Source organism: Triticum urartu, chromosome 7A, assembly GCF_056163025.1.
Source record: "Triticum urartu cultivar PI428250 chromosome 7A, HENAU_Tu73, whole genome shotgun sequence".
Lineage (NCBI taxonomy): Eukaryota > Viridiplantae > Streptophyta > Magnoliopsida > Poales > Poaceae > Triticum > Triticum urartu.
Genome location: NC_141879.1, coordinates 4,327,919 through 4,344,669, shown reverse-complemented (window position 1 = coordinate 4,344,669; position 16,751 = coordinate 4,327,919). Strand labels below are relative to the sequence as shown.

General features: G+C 45.4%; 2 protein-coding genes across 2 annotated transcripts; one reads left to right on the top strand and one right to left on the bottom strand.

Annotated features, from left to right (window-relative positions):
- Positions 1-5,855: 5,855 nt before the first annotated feature.
- Positions 5,856-6,458, top strand: LOC147956712 (leaf-specific thionin-like). Its single transcript, XM_087537901.1, has 2 exons — positions 5,856-6,087; positions 6,332-6,458. The coding sequence occupies exons 1-2, from the start codon at positions 5,856-5,858 to the stop codon at positions 6,340-6,342; spliced, it is 243 nt and encodes an 80-aa protein (XP_087394027.1). The 3' UTR covers positions 6,343-6,458.
- A 6,174-nt stretch (positions 6,459-12,632) lies between these two features.
- On the bottom strand, positions 12,633-14,973 carry LOC125524401 (F-box/kelch-repeat protein SKIP11-like; the record flags this gene model as incomplete). The annotated part of the gene is made up of 3 exons (XM_087531432.1): positions 12,633-13,678; positions 13,773-13,807; positions 13,868-14,973. Coding segments are annotated over 3 exons (2,187 nt in total), but the record flags the coding sequence as incomplete, so codon positions are not given.
- Between the last annotated feature and the right edge of the window lie 1,778 nt (positions 14,974-16,751).

The following is a 16,751-nucleotide window of genomic DNA, read 5'->3' as shown; positions in this document are numbered from 1 at the left end:
ATGTCTCTTAGTCGTGCCTCGACACGTGGGAGCTATAGCCGCATCGAGGGCGTTACAGTAATCTAGATTATTGACTCTAGTGCAAGTGGGAGACTGAAGGAAATATGCCTTAGAGGCAATAATAAAGTTATTATTTATTTCCTTATATCATGATAAATGTTTATTATTCGTGCTAGAATTGTATTAACCGGAAACATAATACATGTGTGAATACATAGACAAACTTAGTGTCACTAGTATGCCTCTACTTGACTAGCTCGTTAATCAAAGATGGTTATGTTTCCTAACCATAAACAAAGTGTTGTTATTTGATTAACGAGGTCACATCATTAGTTGAATGATCTGATTGACATGACCCATTCCATTAGCTTAGCACCCGATCGTTTAGTATGTTGCTATTGCTTTTTTCATGACTTATACATGTTCCTATGACTATGAGATTATGCAACTCCCGTTTACCGGAGGAACACTTTGTGTGCTACCAAACGTCACAACGTAACTGGGTGATTATAAAGGAGCTCTACAGGTGTCTCCAAAGGTAGATGTTGGGTTGGCGTATTTCGAGATTAGGATTTGTCACTCCGATTGTCGGAGAGGTATCTCTGGGCCCTCTCGGTAATGCACATCACATAAGCCTTGCAAGCATTGCAACTAATGAGTTAGTTGCGGGATGATGTATTACAGAACGAGTAAAGAGACTTGCCGGTAACGAGATTGAACTAGGTATTGGATACCGACGATCGAATCTCGGGCAAGTAACATACCGATGACAAAAGGAACAACGTATGTTGTTATGCGGTCTGACCGATAAAGATCTTCGTAGAATATGTAGGAGCCAATATGGGCATCTAGGTCCCGCTATTGGTTATTGACTGGAGACGTGGCTCGGTCATGTCTACATTGTTCTCGAACCGTAGGGTCCGCACGCTTAACGTTACGATGACAGTTATTATGAGTTTATGCATTTTGATGTACCGAAGTTAGTTCGGAGTCCCGGATGTGATCACGGACATGATGAGGAGTCTCTAAATGGTCGAGACATAAAGATTGATATATTGGACGGCTATATTCGGACACCGGAAGTGTTCCGGGTGATTTCGAAGAAAACCGGAGTACCGGAAGGGTTACCGGAACCCTCCGGGGAAGTAATGGGCCTTATTGGGCCTTAGGGGAGAGAGAGGTCTGCGGCCTAGGAGGTGGCGCGCCCCCCCACATGGGGAGTCCGAATTGGACTAGGGAGGGGGCGCGACCCCTCTTTCCCTCTCCCTCTCCCCCTCTTTCCTTCCCCCTTAGGGTTTCCTAATTGGATTAGGAAAGGGGAGTCCTACTCCCACTAGGAGGAGGACTCCCCCTCCCCTTGGCGCGCCCCATAGGGCCGGCCGGCCTCCCCCTTGCTCCTTTATATACGGGGGCAGGGGGGCACCCTAGGACACACAAGTTGATCCGCGTGATCGTTCCTTAGCCGTGTGCGGTGCCCCCTGCCACCATATTCCACCTCGATCATATCGTTGTAGTGCTTAGGCGAAGCCCTGCGTCGGTAGAACATCATCGTCACCACGCCGTTGTGCTGGCGGAACTCTTCCCCGAAGCTTTGCTGGATCGGAGCCCGGGGAACGTCATCGAGCTGTACGTGTGCTAAGAACTCGGAGGTGCCGGAGTAACGGTGCTTGGATCGGTCGGATCGGGAAGATGTACGACTACTTCCTCTACGTTGCGTCAACGCTTCCGTTGCGGTCTACGAGGGTACGTAGACAACACTCTCCCTTCTCGTTGCTATGCATCACCATGATCTTGCGTGTGCGTAGGAAATTTTTTGAAATTACTGCATTCCCCAACACCCTTCAGTGCTAGAATTTTCAGATCACTTTCTTTCTTTTTCCTCCTTTTTTCAGCACCCGACAATTGCTTCTTCTTAGGTAACATGGCAGGCTAATGTCTTAAAATCATGAAGAAAAGATCAAAAGAGCATACAAATAATTAGGAATTTATAGATCGGATGATTGGAACCCTAGACATGTTACATAGAATGACAAAAAAATGATAGATTGGATTACAATACGTACATACTAAATAAAGAATAAATAAACTACTGAGATTGTCAAATTGAGGTTTGGGGATGGACAGGAACATGGTCGAGCACGTAATCCTTCCCCCCGGCTACTTGACGATGACTCCTCATAGGGACGTCGAGGGAGAGGTGCCCCTAGAGGAGGAGGGAGCGGGGGAGAGCCCCTAGAGGGCGAGGTGGTGGGGGAGAGGCACCATAGGGGGTCGCAGCCAGAAAGAGCGCACCCTCACCGACTTAGGGGTGTTGTCTTTGAGGCCCTGCTCTAGTGAGGTACACTCCTCTAGTGAGGTACCCTCTGGCGAGGAGGAGGACGACGAGGAGGAGGAGGAGGAGGAGGTTGGGGAGGGGGAGGCAGGCGAGGAGGAGGGTGGTGGCGGGATGGGGGTTGACAACAAGGGGTGGCTGCGTGGTAACGCAAAGCTACCAAAGCAGGTTCCTTCTACTGAGGAGCAGAAGTGGCTCATTGAGCCCACGGGGAAAGAGTAAGTGCCACTTTATAATAATTTCATTATTTTGCTTGTCATATGCTCATTCCGGTTGTTATTTATTTTGCTTGTCACATGCTAATAGTTTATTCTTTTGCAGCAACTGGATATATTCTAAAGGGGTCCATATTCCCAACGGCCTCATCACCGTCTTGCTGAAGTTATACTGGCCGTGGTTGTACTGTCTGGATCTAGTCAGGCACCCGGACCGTCGGGTTTTGGCCACGAGTTGGGACCACTGGGAAGCGGCCCTCCACGCGGACCATCAGACCCATGCCAAGGCCGTGATCACTACTTTATGGGTGAGTTCTCTTCAGAAGCACAAGTCCATTCTAGTTTCATGAATGATTTAACTCATGGCTTCTTCCATTCTTGTTTCATGTATGATTGTAGAAATTCTATCGAGTTCTTCCGGAGCACAGGGCAGAGCGGACCAGATCGTGCTGCGCCAATGCAAGAAGAAGGCCCACCAGATGCAGTACGAGGTGCGCTATGTGGCCATCTCGACATACTATCACGACTATCTTAGTGTGAAGATGACCAAGGAAGAAGCGCGGAGGATGGGCATTACCTTGGAGAGGGACGAGTACTTGGCGGTAAGTATAAAAGATTTTTCATTATGCTTTCATTACCTTGTGGTACATTTCACCGTTTCGTGTTGACATGCCATTATGCTTTCATTATGTAAGTGTGTACAAATTGGTGTTATGGAAAAGAAGAGTCCTGAGCGGCATTGGTGGATCTTTGGTGTGATGAGGCTGGAGCCTGGGCGGCTATGAGAATAAAAAACAAGGCTAACTGAGGGAAGGAGGCGGGAGTACATGCTCAGGGAAACCGAAACCACTATCTCCACAAGGCAGTTAATGTATGACTAACCCCATTAAACATTCTTCTTCTTCTATTTACCATCACTTTCTTATGTATGACTAACCTTTGTTTGGTGGTGCAGGAGGAGAAACTGAAGCGGCCGCGCTCACACATGCAGGCGTGGGAGATCTCCCATACGCGAAAGGACTCCAAGCCTGGCGAGCCCAAGTACTACGGCAAGCACCCCGCGGGGAGGAAGAAGGCCTACTCCGATGGGTATCTGAAGTTACATCTGGACACAGCGGCGGATCTGGACGATAGGGTGGTGGTGGGCATGGGGCCGAAGGAGGACGGTCGGGAGGAGGTTCTCAATGTTGTGATCACTCCTACTATCTCCTACACACAGCTCTGTCGGATCGACCCGAGCCTGACCCAGCGCACGAGCACGCCAATGACCAGTGCACAGTCACAGTCCCTCTTTCAGGAGCGGCAATCTGTAAGTATTTTCCCTCTTATCTTCATTGCTCACTTTATTTTCCGCATTTAGTAGTTTTATGACTTCCATCATGTCATACCATAGGCCTACCTGGAGTACACACGCCAGGAGACCATGGCGTGGCATGAGAGGCTTTATGCATACCATGAGCAGAGGGATCGCCAGATACAGCACGCTTTTCAGGAAATGGCGGTCGGCAGGTGTCCTCAGTTGCAACCAGCACAATGTCCTCCAGCACAACCAAGGTTGCTGACCTTTGAGGAGTTTGTGATACAGAACGCTGGCCCCTCGCCGGTTAGTTCATCCCCAATCTATTCACCCAAAGCATATCATGCCTTTCAACATAGTCATATATCCCGTTAATATGTCTTTTCAACATCCAGGGAACCGGTGGATCAACCGTTGGTGGTGGTCTTCGCAGCACTCCCGAGTCACGGAGCCCGACCACTCCGATCCGCGGAGGCGGAGGTGGAGGCGGTCTTGGCGGTAGCGCTGCCGCTAGCAGTGACGACCTGGGCTTCGGCGGTCTTGGCGGTGACGACCTCCGTGGTGCTCGACGTCCTGCCTTTGGGTCACATTGTGGCGGTCTTGGTGGTGATGATACTTATATGCTTGTGATGTTTCTTATTTGTTGTTTATGAGATTCTTATATGCTTGCTGGTGATGATACTTACATGTTTATGCTTTGCAATGCTTCTTATGATGTGTGATGATGAATTTGTTGTGTGATGTTGCTCCTTGTTGTTCTGGGTTGCATATATTGTTGTATGATTCTTATATATGCTGTATATATTCAAACGAATTGAGCTGAAACAAAACAGAAAAAATAGACATAAACTATGCCGACGGCTAGGCCGTCGGCATAGAGCTGGCGTGAGCTCCCAGTGGCTGACACGTGGCAGGCCTATGCCGACGGCCTAGCCATCGGCATAGTTTCAAACTAAGCTGACGGCTAGGCCGTCGGCATAGGCCTGCCCCAGGGGTGACGCCTACTCGCCATGTGGCACGTCTATGCCGACGGTCTAGCCGTCGACATAGTTCCAAACTACGCCGACGGTTAGGCCGTCGGCATAGACGTGCCACGTGGCGAGCAGTCGTTGGTCAGCACTTGACGGAGGCCGCCGTTAGGCGATAACGTTGCCGACGGCCATGGCCGTCGGCATAGATGTACGGACACCGTCGAGATAGGACCTATGCTGACGGCCTCCCTGGCTACGCCGATGGATATGTTGCCGACGGGGGCCGTCGGCATAGCGTGCGATTCCGGTAGGGAATGCTGACTTTTATTTTCGGATTGGGTTAAATATTGCGGCAACTTTAGGAGGGTTATAGAAAGAGAGATGATTGGGGTTAACCATAAACAAGTGAGCCCGAGTGGGCTAGGAGCTGTGGCCGAGTGGTCAGATATAAATTTCAGCATGAGGCAAACCTATAAAAAAAATTATCAACAGTAGGCCAATTGTTTTTCTAAACTACTCCAACTTCTTTCTACTTTGAACATACCAGTATTTCTCCATGGTGCAATCAAGCTTGTGCAATGATCCTATTGTTTTCAATTCTCACGAATCAAAGATAGAAGCTATATAAGCCTTGCTGAGCCAGATCTTATCTAATTGTCCAACACGTACGTACAAGCTGTTGTCATCCATAGCAATAAGTGTTGTGAGCCTGTGACATGATTATACTTTCCCGTATTCATGACAGTGAACAACCACCAAGAAGACGACGGTGGCCACGGCGACTACATGTTTATATGACATGCATGCACCACTACCGTACGTTACTACCTAATTAACCCCTTGCCTGTGCTGGAAGTCAAACCACACCTTAACAATACAACATTGTACACCCGCAAAAAAAAAACAGTACAACATTTTACAGTTGTTGCGGTGGGGCAGTTAGGAGTGTGTAGATGCAGCTTGCAATATCTCCTATAAATAGCTGGCATGCAAGTCTAGGTCCATAAGCAAGTTTTCTGAGTTAATCATACAAGGAGAATATGGAAACCAAGAGTCTTAAGAGTGTGATTCTGGGAATACTCATACTAGGCCTAGTCCTACAGCAAACCCAGATAGAAGCTAGGATCTGTTGTTGTTCTGACACCGCATATAACTGCTATAAATATTGCAGTATGATGAGTGGCGATATTCTCAGATGTGCAAAGAGATGTGGCTGCCAAAGTCTGGGCAAATGTCCTCCTTGTGTTCGTTTCAATCTTTACGCGGACGCAGGTAAAATGCAATCCCATTTTTTCATATATTTTTACTTGTTAATCTGTTATGTACAAAATATTTCTTTTAAAACAATACGTTTCCGTACATGATGCTATGCAAGCTGGGATGTATGCCCTCATTGTGTGGTAGCATGAACACCCGTGAGATAAATTCATTATGTACCTTTGGCTTGCTTATATTGTTACTCATTTGAAGTCAGTGATTGTTTCTAATGCGAACTATTTCCCTCGGTGGTTGGCAGTGAAGAAGTGAACGATGTCGCAGAGCACTGCAAAAATGGATGCTACCGCCTCCACACTAAGGACACTTACGTTGCCACAGCTATTGCTTAAAAAAGTGTAAGCACCGAGATTTCATGTTGAAACCACGGGCACATCGATGTTATCTTGAATAATTGGGTATCATGTACAATCCAGTGTGTCACCTGTTCTGTGTTCCTTTCTAAATATTTCCACTAAGGGTCTCGGTGGTGCCATTTTCATGAGATGTGCTCATCGTTTTGTAATAATTGGATATCATATCCAACATCGTGGGTCATCTTATTATGTTGTATATGGTTGTCTAGTAAATGATAATTTAATTGTTTTGTTCTTTTCTACTCCCTCCGTCCTAAAATGCTTGTGGCTCTGATGGATGTATCTAGTACTAACTTAGTGCTAGATACATTCTTTTGAGCCCATTTGAGTGACAAGCCTTTTGGGTCGGAGTGCGGAGGGAGTTGTTTTTGTGATAGTTTATGCATTTTTATTCAACTAATAATGTGTGCTAAGTGTAATGTTGACGTACCTATAAAAGATCCTTGACCATATAAAACATGAGGTCTATACTGTGGAAAACAAGGAAACCTCAAATTCTAGTTTCTTGTGACTGTTCGTGTCACAACTAATTCTTTCCATAACCAGTTAAGGTGGTACCGTAATGATTAGTTATGATAGGGGAGCTATAGGAAATCTCTGTATATGGCCACCAGACAAAGATTGACCCGCGGGCTTCGCTTACGAGAACCCCGACTCCAACCACCAGGGTGGCCGCCTCATCATCTGAGACCGTCACTCGGCCATAGACAAACCATACAGGCGTGTCCGACCAAAAAACACTACTGGGAAAAGATTTATATGTGGCCCAAAATTAGTGGCGGGTGCAGCAAGTCACCCGCCATAGCTATTTTGCTGAAGTAGCTGTGGCGGGTGGTAGATGACGACCACCACTGGTACAGGCAGAGCAGTGGCGGGCTGTACCACGCGCCGCCACAAATAAACTCTTCCAATTTCCCCGCATGGTGAAATCTACCACTCTACCAGTGGCTGGCGCACGACACATGACCGCCATTGGTTCATCGGGCAACCGTGGCATGCTCGCCATAGGTAAATTGTGGTAACCCGTGCCAAAATAAGCAGTAGATATACATAATTTAGCTGTGGCAATCCCTACTGGCCGCCTGCCACACATAAGTTAGGTCCAAAAAATCCAATGAAAATCAATTGATAGAAAACTAACTCGAAAAGTGACATTTTTTGAGAATGAGGCTTCCAATGATGTCTATTACTCATGGAAAAAGTTTGAAGTTGAAATGATTTGAAAAAAGGAGTTGGGTGTGTATGACGACGGTTTTCGTTCGAAATCCTTACACTTGGAAGCAACTAAAAAAGGAAGCAAAAAGAATGAAAAACTCTACAAATTGTAGAAACATAGCAGCATAACATTGTCAGCAACATTCAGAATTAAGAGATTTATCCTGTGACTGAATGAAGGACCATGGTAAAAGGTCTGTAAAATTTAGGCACGTCAAAGTCGACCCGACCAGAACCAGATATACATTGTGTCCAACAACATACATTAGATGGTGCGCTCTGTTAAGGCACATGGCCAACCAAATAGACGTGCATATAGATACGGACTGTAGTTGTGCTTGCATGTAGCTAGCTTTCCTCTGCTTTTGCTCTGTTTTCTCAACTCTGAATACTTGCCTGTCGCTTCCTCTGCTTTCCCGTACACAACCCTGTTTACTTTATATAGACGGACGCATAACCAGGACTAGCTATCCGACTCAAAGCTGACCTCAACTTTCTAATTCCTGCACGCTAGTACTACTTTCTAGTACTAGCTATTTTCCCGTTTCTTCAGTTACCAGCTCAGTTAACGGACTAGTTCAGGCTTTGTTTGTTTTTTTCAGTTCCATAGTTGTAGCTCGGGAGGGTGTTTATGCGCGCCGCAATGCCAGGTCTTGGGATGGCACAATCAGAATAAGATTGACTGGATAGTTGTAGTTCCAGGCTGGGCCCTTTCTTGCCCTTTTTACATTGCACATAAAAAGTGGCCCTGGGGGGCTCTTGGGGGAACGGCTGGAGATGCTCTGATCAGAATGGATCGTGGCGCGTGCAGCACTCCACCTCTTCCATGATTTCTGTTGTCAGCTGAATAAAAGGAATAGACAGAAAAGCTGCGCAAGTTTGGCAGCACAAAAAACCTTGTCTGAACTTTGTCTTCCACCCACCCCGCAAAAAAAAAAAAAAAAAAACTTTGTCTTCCACCTGACGTGAGTGTGTGTTGAGCGACAGAGAAAAGAGAGGATCGGCTGACAGCCAACACCTGTTCATACAACCCAGCTACCCACGGACATAATTAAACTTTCCTAAACTAATCTCAGCTTGATCACACTTGTATCTAACCGGTCTTGTGTTATAACCTTGCACACGTATAACTAGTACTTGCCTAATTCAACACAACTCAGTTTGGGTTACTTCACTATACAGAAGACATGATTGAAATGTGTTACAAGATTCAGACCTCACAAGGACTCCCGGGCGGATGTCGCAGGTGTGGTCTTCAGGGATACGGTGGAGATGTTCGTGAAGCTACAGTCCTTCACTAAAGGCATGAGATGGAAGAGCCATAATTATGGATCATGAATCTGGGCCAGTCAACCCTAAGCCTCTATACAGAAGACATGATCCTTGTTGCTGTCAAGACTTAATGGACTGGCGAGCCTGCTCAAAAGCAGTTGCGATATCGTTGTCTGCAAAACTGTTGATTCTCCATACATAGGAGGCAATTCTCTCTTAGCTTCAGGATATCTGTTCCAATGAGGCAATTCAAACTATTTAGTTGGGATATTAGTGTCACCTCCGATTTGTGGTCAGGACTCCGGGCTCGCTAGGTGCATTGCATGCTTGTGAGTCCTGAAACACGTTGCAGTTGTCTGTGTAAGATGGAATTGACGCAACCGTTTCGAGAAGATATTAGATCATACTCAGCTGAGCCAGTAAGCTATAATAGATGTGCTTCTTTCCAAATTGTTTCTTATTCAGAATTTGAACAATGTTCAGCAGAAAGAAAAGGGCAAGCTAGAGACTCAACTTGATGTTCAAAAGTAACCATCAGTAACGTGCTACGGTACAGATAACATTGTCACCAACATAATGATGGATTTATCCAGAAACCAAAAAAGGTTTCGGCTGCGTTTGGCAGCAAAGTTTCTTTAAAGTTTTTTGACAATACCACGGTTTCTGAAAAAAAAACCATGGTTTTGAATACTTCGATGCGTTTGGCTTAAGCAAAAACTAAAGTTTTGTAAACCACGGTCTTTTTGGAGTATCTGAAAAAGAGGTCCCGACCTCTTTTTCCAAAACAGAACGGAGAGAAAACGGCAGGGCAATCGCTGTTGATGTTGCCGTCTGCGTCGAGATAACAATATCCAACTGCGATCCCGTCCTATTTTTACTCTTTCGGTTATATGGTAAACGACCTGTATTATATCTGCAGGTCCGATTCAGTTTGATTTGTTTACGAGTAGTAGGTCTCACGGGTCCTTCCAGCCGGCGTCACGCGCTAGTCTCCATCTCTTCTCTTCATGATGAGCGAATCAAGCTCGCCACCAAGGAAAAAAGGTATGAGCTCGTCTATGCCCTACAAGGTAATTATCTATCCAGTCTGATTGGAACAGTGCCGCAAGAGGTCGCATATAGATTAGAGGTGACACCGCCAGATGGGATGACGGCACTGATTAGTATACAATGATCTTGCATGCATGGTTCTCCGTCGATTCCTTGGCCGCCGATTAATTTAGGGCGAGTAGCGCACACTGATTAGATGGATTGGTCCTCTTGGAGAACATTAGCAGGCTATTTCTCCATCGAGTCCTTGGCTGCCGATTTATCTCCGGTGAGTATGTTGCTCATTGATTAGTTCGATTGATCCTTTCAGAGAACACTCGTACGCAGCACGAAGCAGGTTATATATGCTAGCTAGCCAATTCTGTATAAATGGCGCACGTATGAATTTAGGACCGGCTGGATCGATCCTAGTATCTACTCCCTCCGTTCCTAAATATAAGTTTTTGTAGAGTTTTCACTATGAACCACATACAGATGTATATAGATGCATTTTAAATGTAGATTCATTCATTTTGCTCCGTATGTAGTCCACCTTGTGGAATCTCTACAAAGACTTATATTTAGGAGTAGCTAGGTCGAGTCGGACGTGTGCATGGCGGCTGCATGCAGCCGGCCGCCGTTAACAGCCGCTAATTACCCAGTCATCCACTCCAAATACTTGGGTCAAAACTTTGATAAGACAGCACCAGCTAAACACATGTAAAACAGAGAAAAATATTGTTTTTGATAAACTGTGGTATTCCTCGACCATCCATGCTAATACTGTGGTTTTCAATTACCACAGTTTTTTAAAAACTTCCGTGCCAAACTAAGCAAAAAGAAAGAAAAACTCTACAATTTGTAGAAGCATAGCAGTATAACATTGTCACCAACATAATGATGGATTTATGCTGTAACTGAATGAAGGACCATGGTACTGTTACGGCACATAGCCCACCAAATTGACATGCATGAGAACAAACTCATATATTATAACATTGCCCCGGTGCTGGGCAAAGATTGACAATCAGAACTGATACATGTAGATACAAACGGCTTTCCTCTGTAGCTTCAGGTTTCAGGCGTCAGGTCGACTCTTCTTGGGGACAGACAGACATGCTGCCTCACCCTAATGGCAGCTGCTATCTATCTTTTTTGGCAAGGAGAATACACGGTAGACTGTGATTGTAGATACTCGATATTTGCCGCCATACGGTACCGAATCGAAGGCATCAGGAACACTAGGTAGCTACAGGACCAACACTTACAGATCAAGCCGTGATGACTCCACTCGACTTGATCTCATGGACTTGATCTATATTGAGTAAAGATACAGACAAGTACCACATCACCTTATTTATCAGTTATCTTTGAGCAGGAAAAAACAACAAGTTCGGTCTTTCCTTCTATTCTGTTGAAGCAGGTTGTACAAACTCTTAAGAAAAATGAACAGACGGAAAGAAACACATTCATTTTAAACTATTAGTGCACGTTAATGTAGCATAGATCCCCCGCAAAAAAAAATGTAGCATAGATCAAACTATGAGTACCTACCCTTTCAAAACAGTTGACAGAATATCATCTTTTACACAATCACAATGTGTTAAGTGTCAACCTGAAGTCCACCCAAGAGTCCGTCTGAAGTCTGAAGTCTGAACCTCACAAGAAATGCCGCACACTGAGTACAGAACACAAAACAGACAATGACGGAGATGCTGCCTGCTCACGCTAATGGCGGCTGTTATCTATCCTCTCTTTTTCTTTGGCAAGGAGGATACACAGTAGACTGTGATAGTAGATACTCAATATTTGCCCCATACGACGCTGAATAGAAGGCATCAGGAACCCTAGGTAGCTACAACACCAACACTTACAGATCAAGCCAAGATGACCCCACTTGACTTGCTAGGTGCATTGCATGCTTGTGAGTCTTGTGACACATTGCAACTGTGCGTGTAAGATGAAATCCACGCAACCGTTTCGAGAATATATTCGATCATATTCATCTGAGTGAATACGAAATGATACTCATGTGCTCCTTTCCAAATAATTTTATATAGTCAGAGTTTGAGAAATTTTGAACAGAAACAAAGGCAAGATACAGACTGAATTTGATGTTCAAGAATAACTGATAGTGGCATGCTACGGTACAGATAAAGTTGGGTCATAGTAACAGACAGTAACATTTCTGGAATCCAAATTGAAACAAGAAATCACTTTCTCCAAACTCATACATGTCTTCTCTGTTTGTAGCATCAGTGCTCACAGGACACTCCAGTAGACTTGAGAATGAGGCACAGGCAGACGTTCCAGCATCCACTGCATGGAAATATGTACAGAAACACGGTGTCAGTCAAACAAACCCGCTAATTGACCATCACAAGTAATATCAGTACCATTCAGAAGGTGTTAATACAAGTGAACAAACTGGGTAAAAACAAAATAGACTAGAGCTGCTCACCTGATTGATAATAGAGAAGACATGCGCCTCTGTTGCAGCCAAAGTTGAATCATCGACAGTGAAAAAGCCATGTTGAAAACACGAGCTGATGATCCAACTACGAATGTAGAAATAGATTGGGAAGGAAAACACGAACTAAGCTCTGAAACTGGGCATAAATCTTCATTCATTCATAAATGCCCATTGCAGTCGGCATTTATTCTGTTGCCTTAGCAACCCATCACGGCGCACTGAATCTTGTAGCTCGTGAATGGCCGTGTGGCAAACAAACTCCACACAGGCGGTTGCCCATCCGGGGTCCATGAATGAAGCTCAACTACCTTTTCATCACTAGAGTTGTTTGGAGGCCCAATAACAATCAGCCGGTCACCACACGCTCGGAAACCCATGTCCCTGCCCTTTCCCTTAGAGTGTACAGGCAATTTTCCAAGAGTGATCCACTTATTGCCCAGCTTATCATAGTGCTTCAACTCATTATTCTCACTGTAATCAGCGGCATAAAGCTCATTGTTCACAACTGCAATGAGCGGAGGAGCACCCATGGCTGTATTGTTGAGCCCCTGAGACATGTTGTCGATGACCCTCCATGACCGCCGGTTCAAGTCATACTCCTCACCGCATGTCAATAGCTCGTCGCCACTGGTAGTACCACCGATCACATAGAACTTGCCATCCATGAAAGCGCCGGAGCATCCGCACCTGGCCCTATTCATGCTGGGAAGGAGTGTCCAAGTATGTCTCTCGGAGTCATACATCTCTGCGGAGCTCAATGACATCGTTACGCGAAATAAGCCTCCCGCGACATACGCCATTTCACCGACACTTGCTGACCCAAACGAGGACCTCGCTTTGTTCATCACATCAGCCTGCCATGAATTGGTTAGGATGCTATATCTAAAGGCTGCGTTGATCCCAAACACCAGCAGCTCGGTTCCTACAGAGAGCAACCCCGTGACGTATCTTAGAGCCGGAGGCATCCTGGGCACATGGATCCAGCGCCCAGTTGACGGGTCATAAGCGTCCCACTCGTTGGCATCATCGCAGGAGAGGTATATCCAGTGCTCAGCCACACCATTCTTGCGACGCAGGCGGTAGATGTCCCCGTTGCGAACCACCGAATTGAAGTCACGGTTGAGGGAGGCGATGGCGCCATATTCCCACCTGGAGAGGCGGTGGAGGCAATAGATGAAGAGGTCACGACCTATCACATCAATGATATTGCTCCACAACACCACATCCTGCTGCTCTCCACCCTCTACACCTGACAAAAGTCAACAGTTCATCCATCGTTCCGCTAATTGCTAAAAAATTTACGAGCAAATTTATCACCTGATGACTGAAAAGCATACCTGGAGGATGCAGGCGCGAAGAGGACTCCGGTGAACTGCATGATATCCTGCAGATTACAACAACCATTTAGATAGCTTCATTTAAATTGAATAACTGAGAGTTACAAAACAATGAACGAGGACCATGGGAACCATAATCCACTAATTGCATGTCCATTATAGGATTGCCTGGATGATTACTAACTACGCCAATCCTGGAGACATACTCTAGATCAAGAGCTGCACCCCCAAATTTAGCGGAGACCTCTCTAAGGCCTGTCATATTCTCAATGCTGATTAATGCATTACCATGTCGATATTGTTTCCACTGGTCATGCTTCGAATAAAGATCAAGTCGTTGGTCCATTTGAGAGATGGAATTGAAAACGAGCCTAAGCTTCAAGAGATTAGGCATAGCGTCCGCCTCAAATCTTAGCCAAGCTATTCCACTCATGAACCTCAGCTTCAAGTACTTCAGAGCTGTGAATCCAGCAGCCGTGCCAAAAATTATCTTAATATTAGGCGACTTCTCCACATACAAGGACAGAGCAGCGAGGAAAGGCAACCCTCTAAGAATATCAACATCATTTACTGACAGTCCATCCACTGCAATCTTCAGAATGCATAGGTTGCCAAGTTGGATCTTCCACAAATGCATATCACAAAATATGACGGGGCTGTGCGGTGAGACCTCAATTCTCTGGACATGCTGGGTAAGTTCATCCAAAATCCAGCCAACTCTTGCTTTTGAAGCATCACCATAACTAACCGAGGATCCGTGAGCCACCAGTTTTACAGTTTTCAGGCTGTCATGTCCATACCTTAAATGATCCAGAGCATACATGCTTTTCTTCAGATGGTCGGAATCTGAAGAGAGCGGTGTAGAAATGCAAAGATCCTGCAGGCGGTTCGGCTTGCAAACGCTCAGATCATCACCGATAGACCAATCCAGCAGATTTGTGTGAGGAGGAAGACTGAGGTGCAACAAGCGTGTGAGATATATAATGTCCCATGGAACATGAGTGCCTCTTGGTGTATCCATAACATCCAGTGTTTCCAAACACTGCAGCCCTCTCATACGGTTTGGAAGTTTTATGCAGACATCACAAACAATCTTCAGATATCTCAGATGGACCAGTTCTGATACTCTAGTGAGGTCTATGGACTGGTCTTGGTTACCATGACGACAGCCGGACAGCTGAAGGTTTAGAACACGAACAAGGGGAGGGGTCCAGCAGGGGCGCCCGCGTCAAGGAGGAGAAGGCCGACAACGACGAGGCGGTGAGGATGGCGGCGACGGCGGTGACTTCAGCAAGTTTTTTTTAGATTATTTAGTGCTATGTAATGAAAATACGCGAACTTTGTCGAAATATATGCCCAAGTTGGCCGAAATTTATCGTGTTTAGCCGAACTTCGCCGAACTGTGCTGAAATTTGCTATACATCTTTTGTTTTTAAACGCGCCTGGGGGCGGCCTTGGGGCCGGCGGCTGGGGACCAACTCGCCCCCAGGCCCAATTTTTGCGCCGGCTCACCCCCAGGCGGTGATTTTAGGCGCCCCCTGGGGGGCCAACGGCTGGAGATGCTCTAAGGTATCAAGACAAGGAGGCACAAGTCTCTTACACCAATGATAAGCTCAGCAACACAAATAGAACATTATTTGTGTCCCCAACATTCCCAATGGGTTTCAACCTTGCTAGCCTTGCTTGATGTACAAGATTTGAAAAGATAATGTGAATGCTTTCATGTATGCTATGCTACCACATGGATCGTGGTTTCATAGATTAAGTGAATGATTATCTCTATGCTTTTTTTTCATGCTTTAGGTTAACTAGGCTCCTAATCACATTCATGCATGGACAAGAAAACAGTCTGAAGGCTGCCAGTTCAACAAGCTTTACTATACAATATTGGTTAAAATGTTGATTGGCTGCATTGGCTGAAGTGACCCATACATTTAGTAAAGTCTCTCCTTTTTATACGTAAAGAACACTTGTGGATTCACGTGATAGCGCATGCATCAACACTTAGGCGGTTCGAGGACAAGAGATGAGATGGAAGAACCTGTAAATTAAGATTCCAAGAACCATATGCGCTTTTCTAGATTGGGTCAAGGCAAGTCAGTGTTTGCACGATAACATGATTGAGCATGATTATTACCCTTAAAACTGATAATAGTGGGAGTAACTTCAAGAGTAACATTGGGCACTCAACAATTTTGTCTATGTGGCAATGAGTTAATGGAGAGAGAGGTAAATTGAGTAACTTAACTAGTTACCATAACATCACATATCTCAAGACAATATAAGTCTATAACCTAATAAATGAAGTTTTGCATGACACCACACATGTTAAAACCCACTCTGAGGACTACATAGTGGGGAGTAACTTAGACTAGCAATATTACTACCTCTATGGTGGGGAACAACATATGTGTGGTGTCATGCAACTTTCATTTATTAAGTTGTAGACTCATCTTGTCTTGATATGTGTGATGTTACCCATAGTATGAGTAATTAGCTATGTTACTACATGCCTCTCTTTCATCATTAATTACTTGCCACGTCATATATTTTACCTAGATAAGTGTGATGTTACCACCTATATTACCCCCACTATGGATAGCAAGGAAGTAATATTGCCTAGGGTAGCGTGTATGTTACTAATGTAATTTACTCTCCACTATGGCTAGTCCAAAAACTCAACATGGCTTGATCAGTTTACTCCACAAGATGGCATCAACCAACAAGATGGGATTATACCTACTTTGTATTTCACGTTGTTGGCAAGACCGTTTCTCAAGCTGCAAGAGCATCCCGTCGGCCAAAACAAAACAAAAGCCTCATATCTTGCCCTGGTGGCTGACCAGTACCATCGCGGCCTTCAAGGTTCAGTGTTGCCAGTCGACACACTATCGTGATCAGCCAGTGCGAGACAGGCAACATCTACCACTACTTCGGGTTTGGCAAGGTACAAAATTATTCCGTCTGTGATCTACCTAA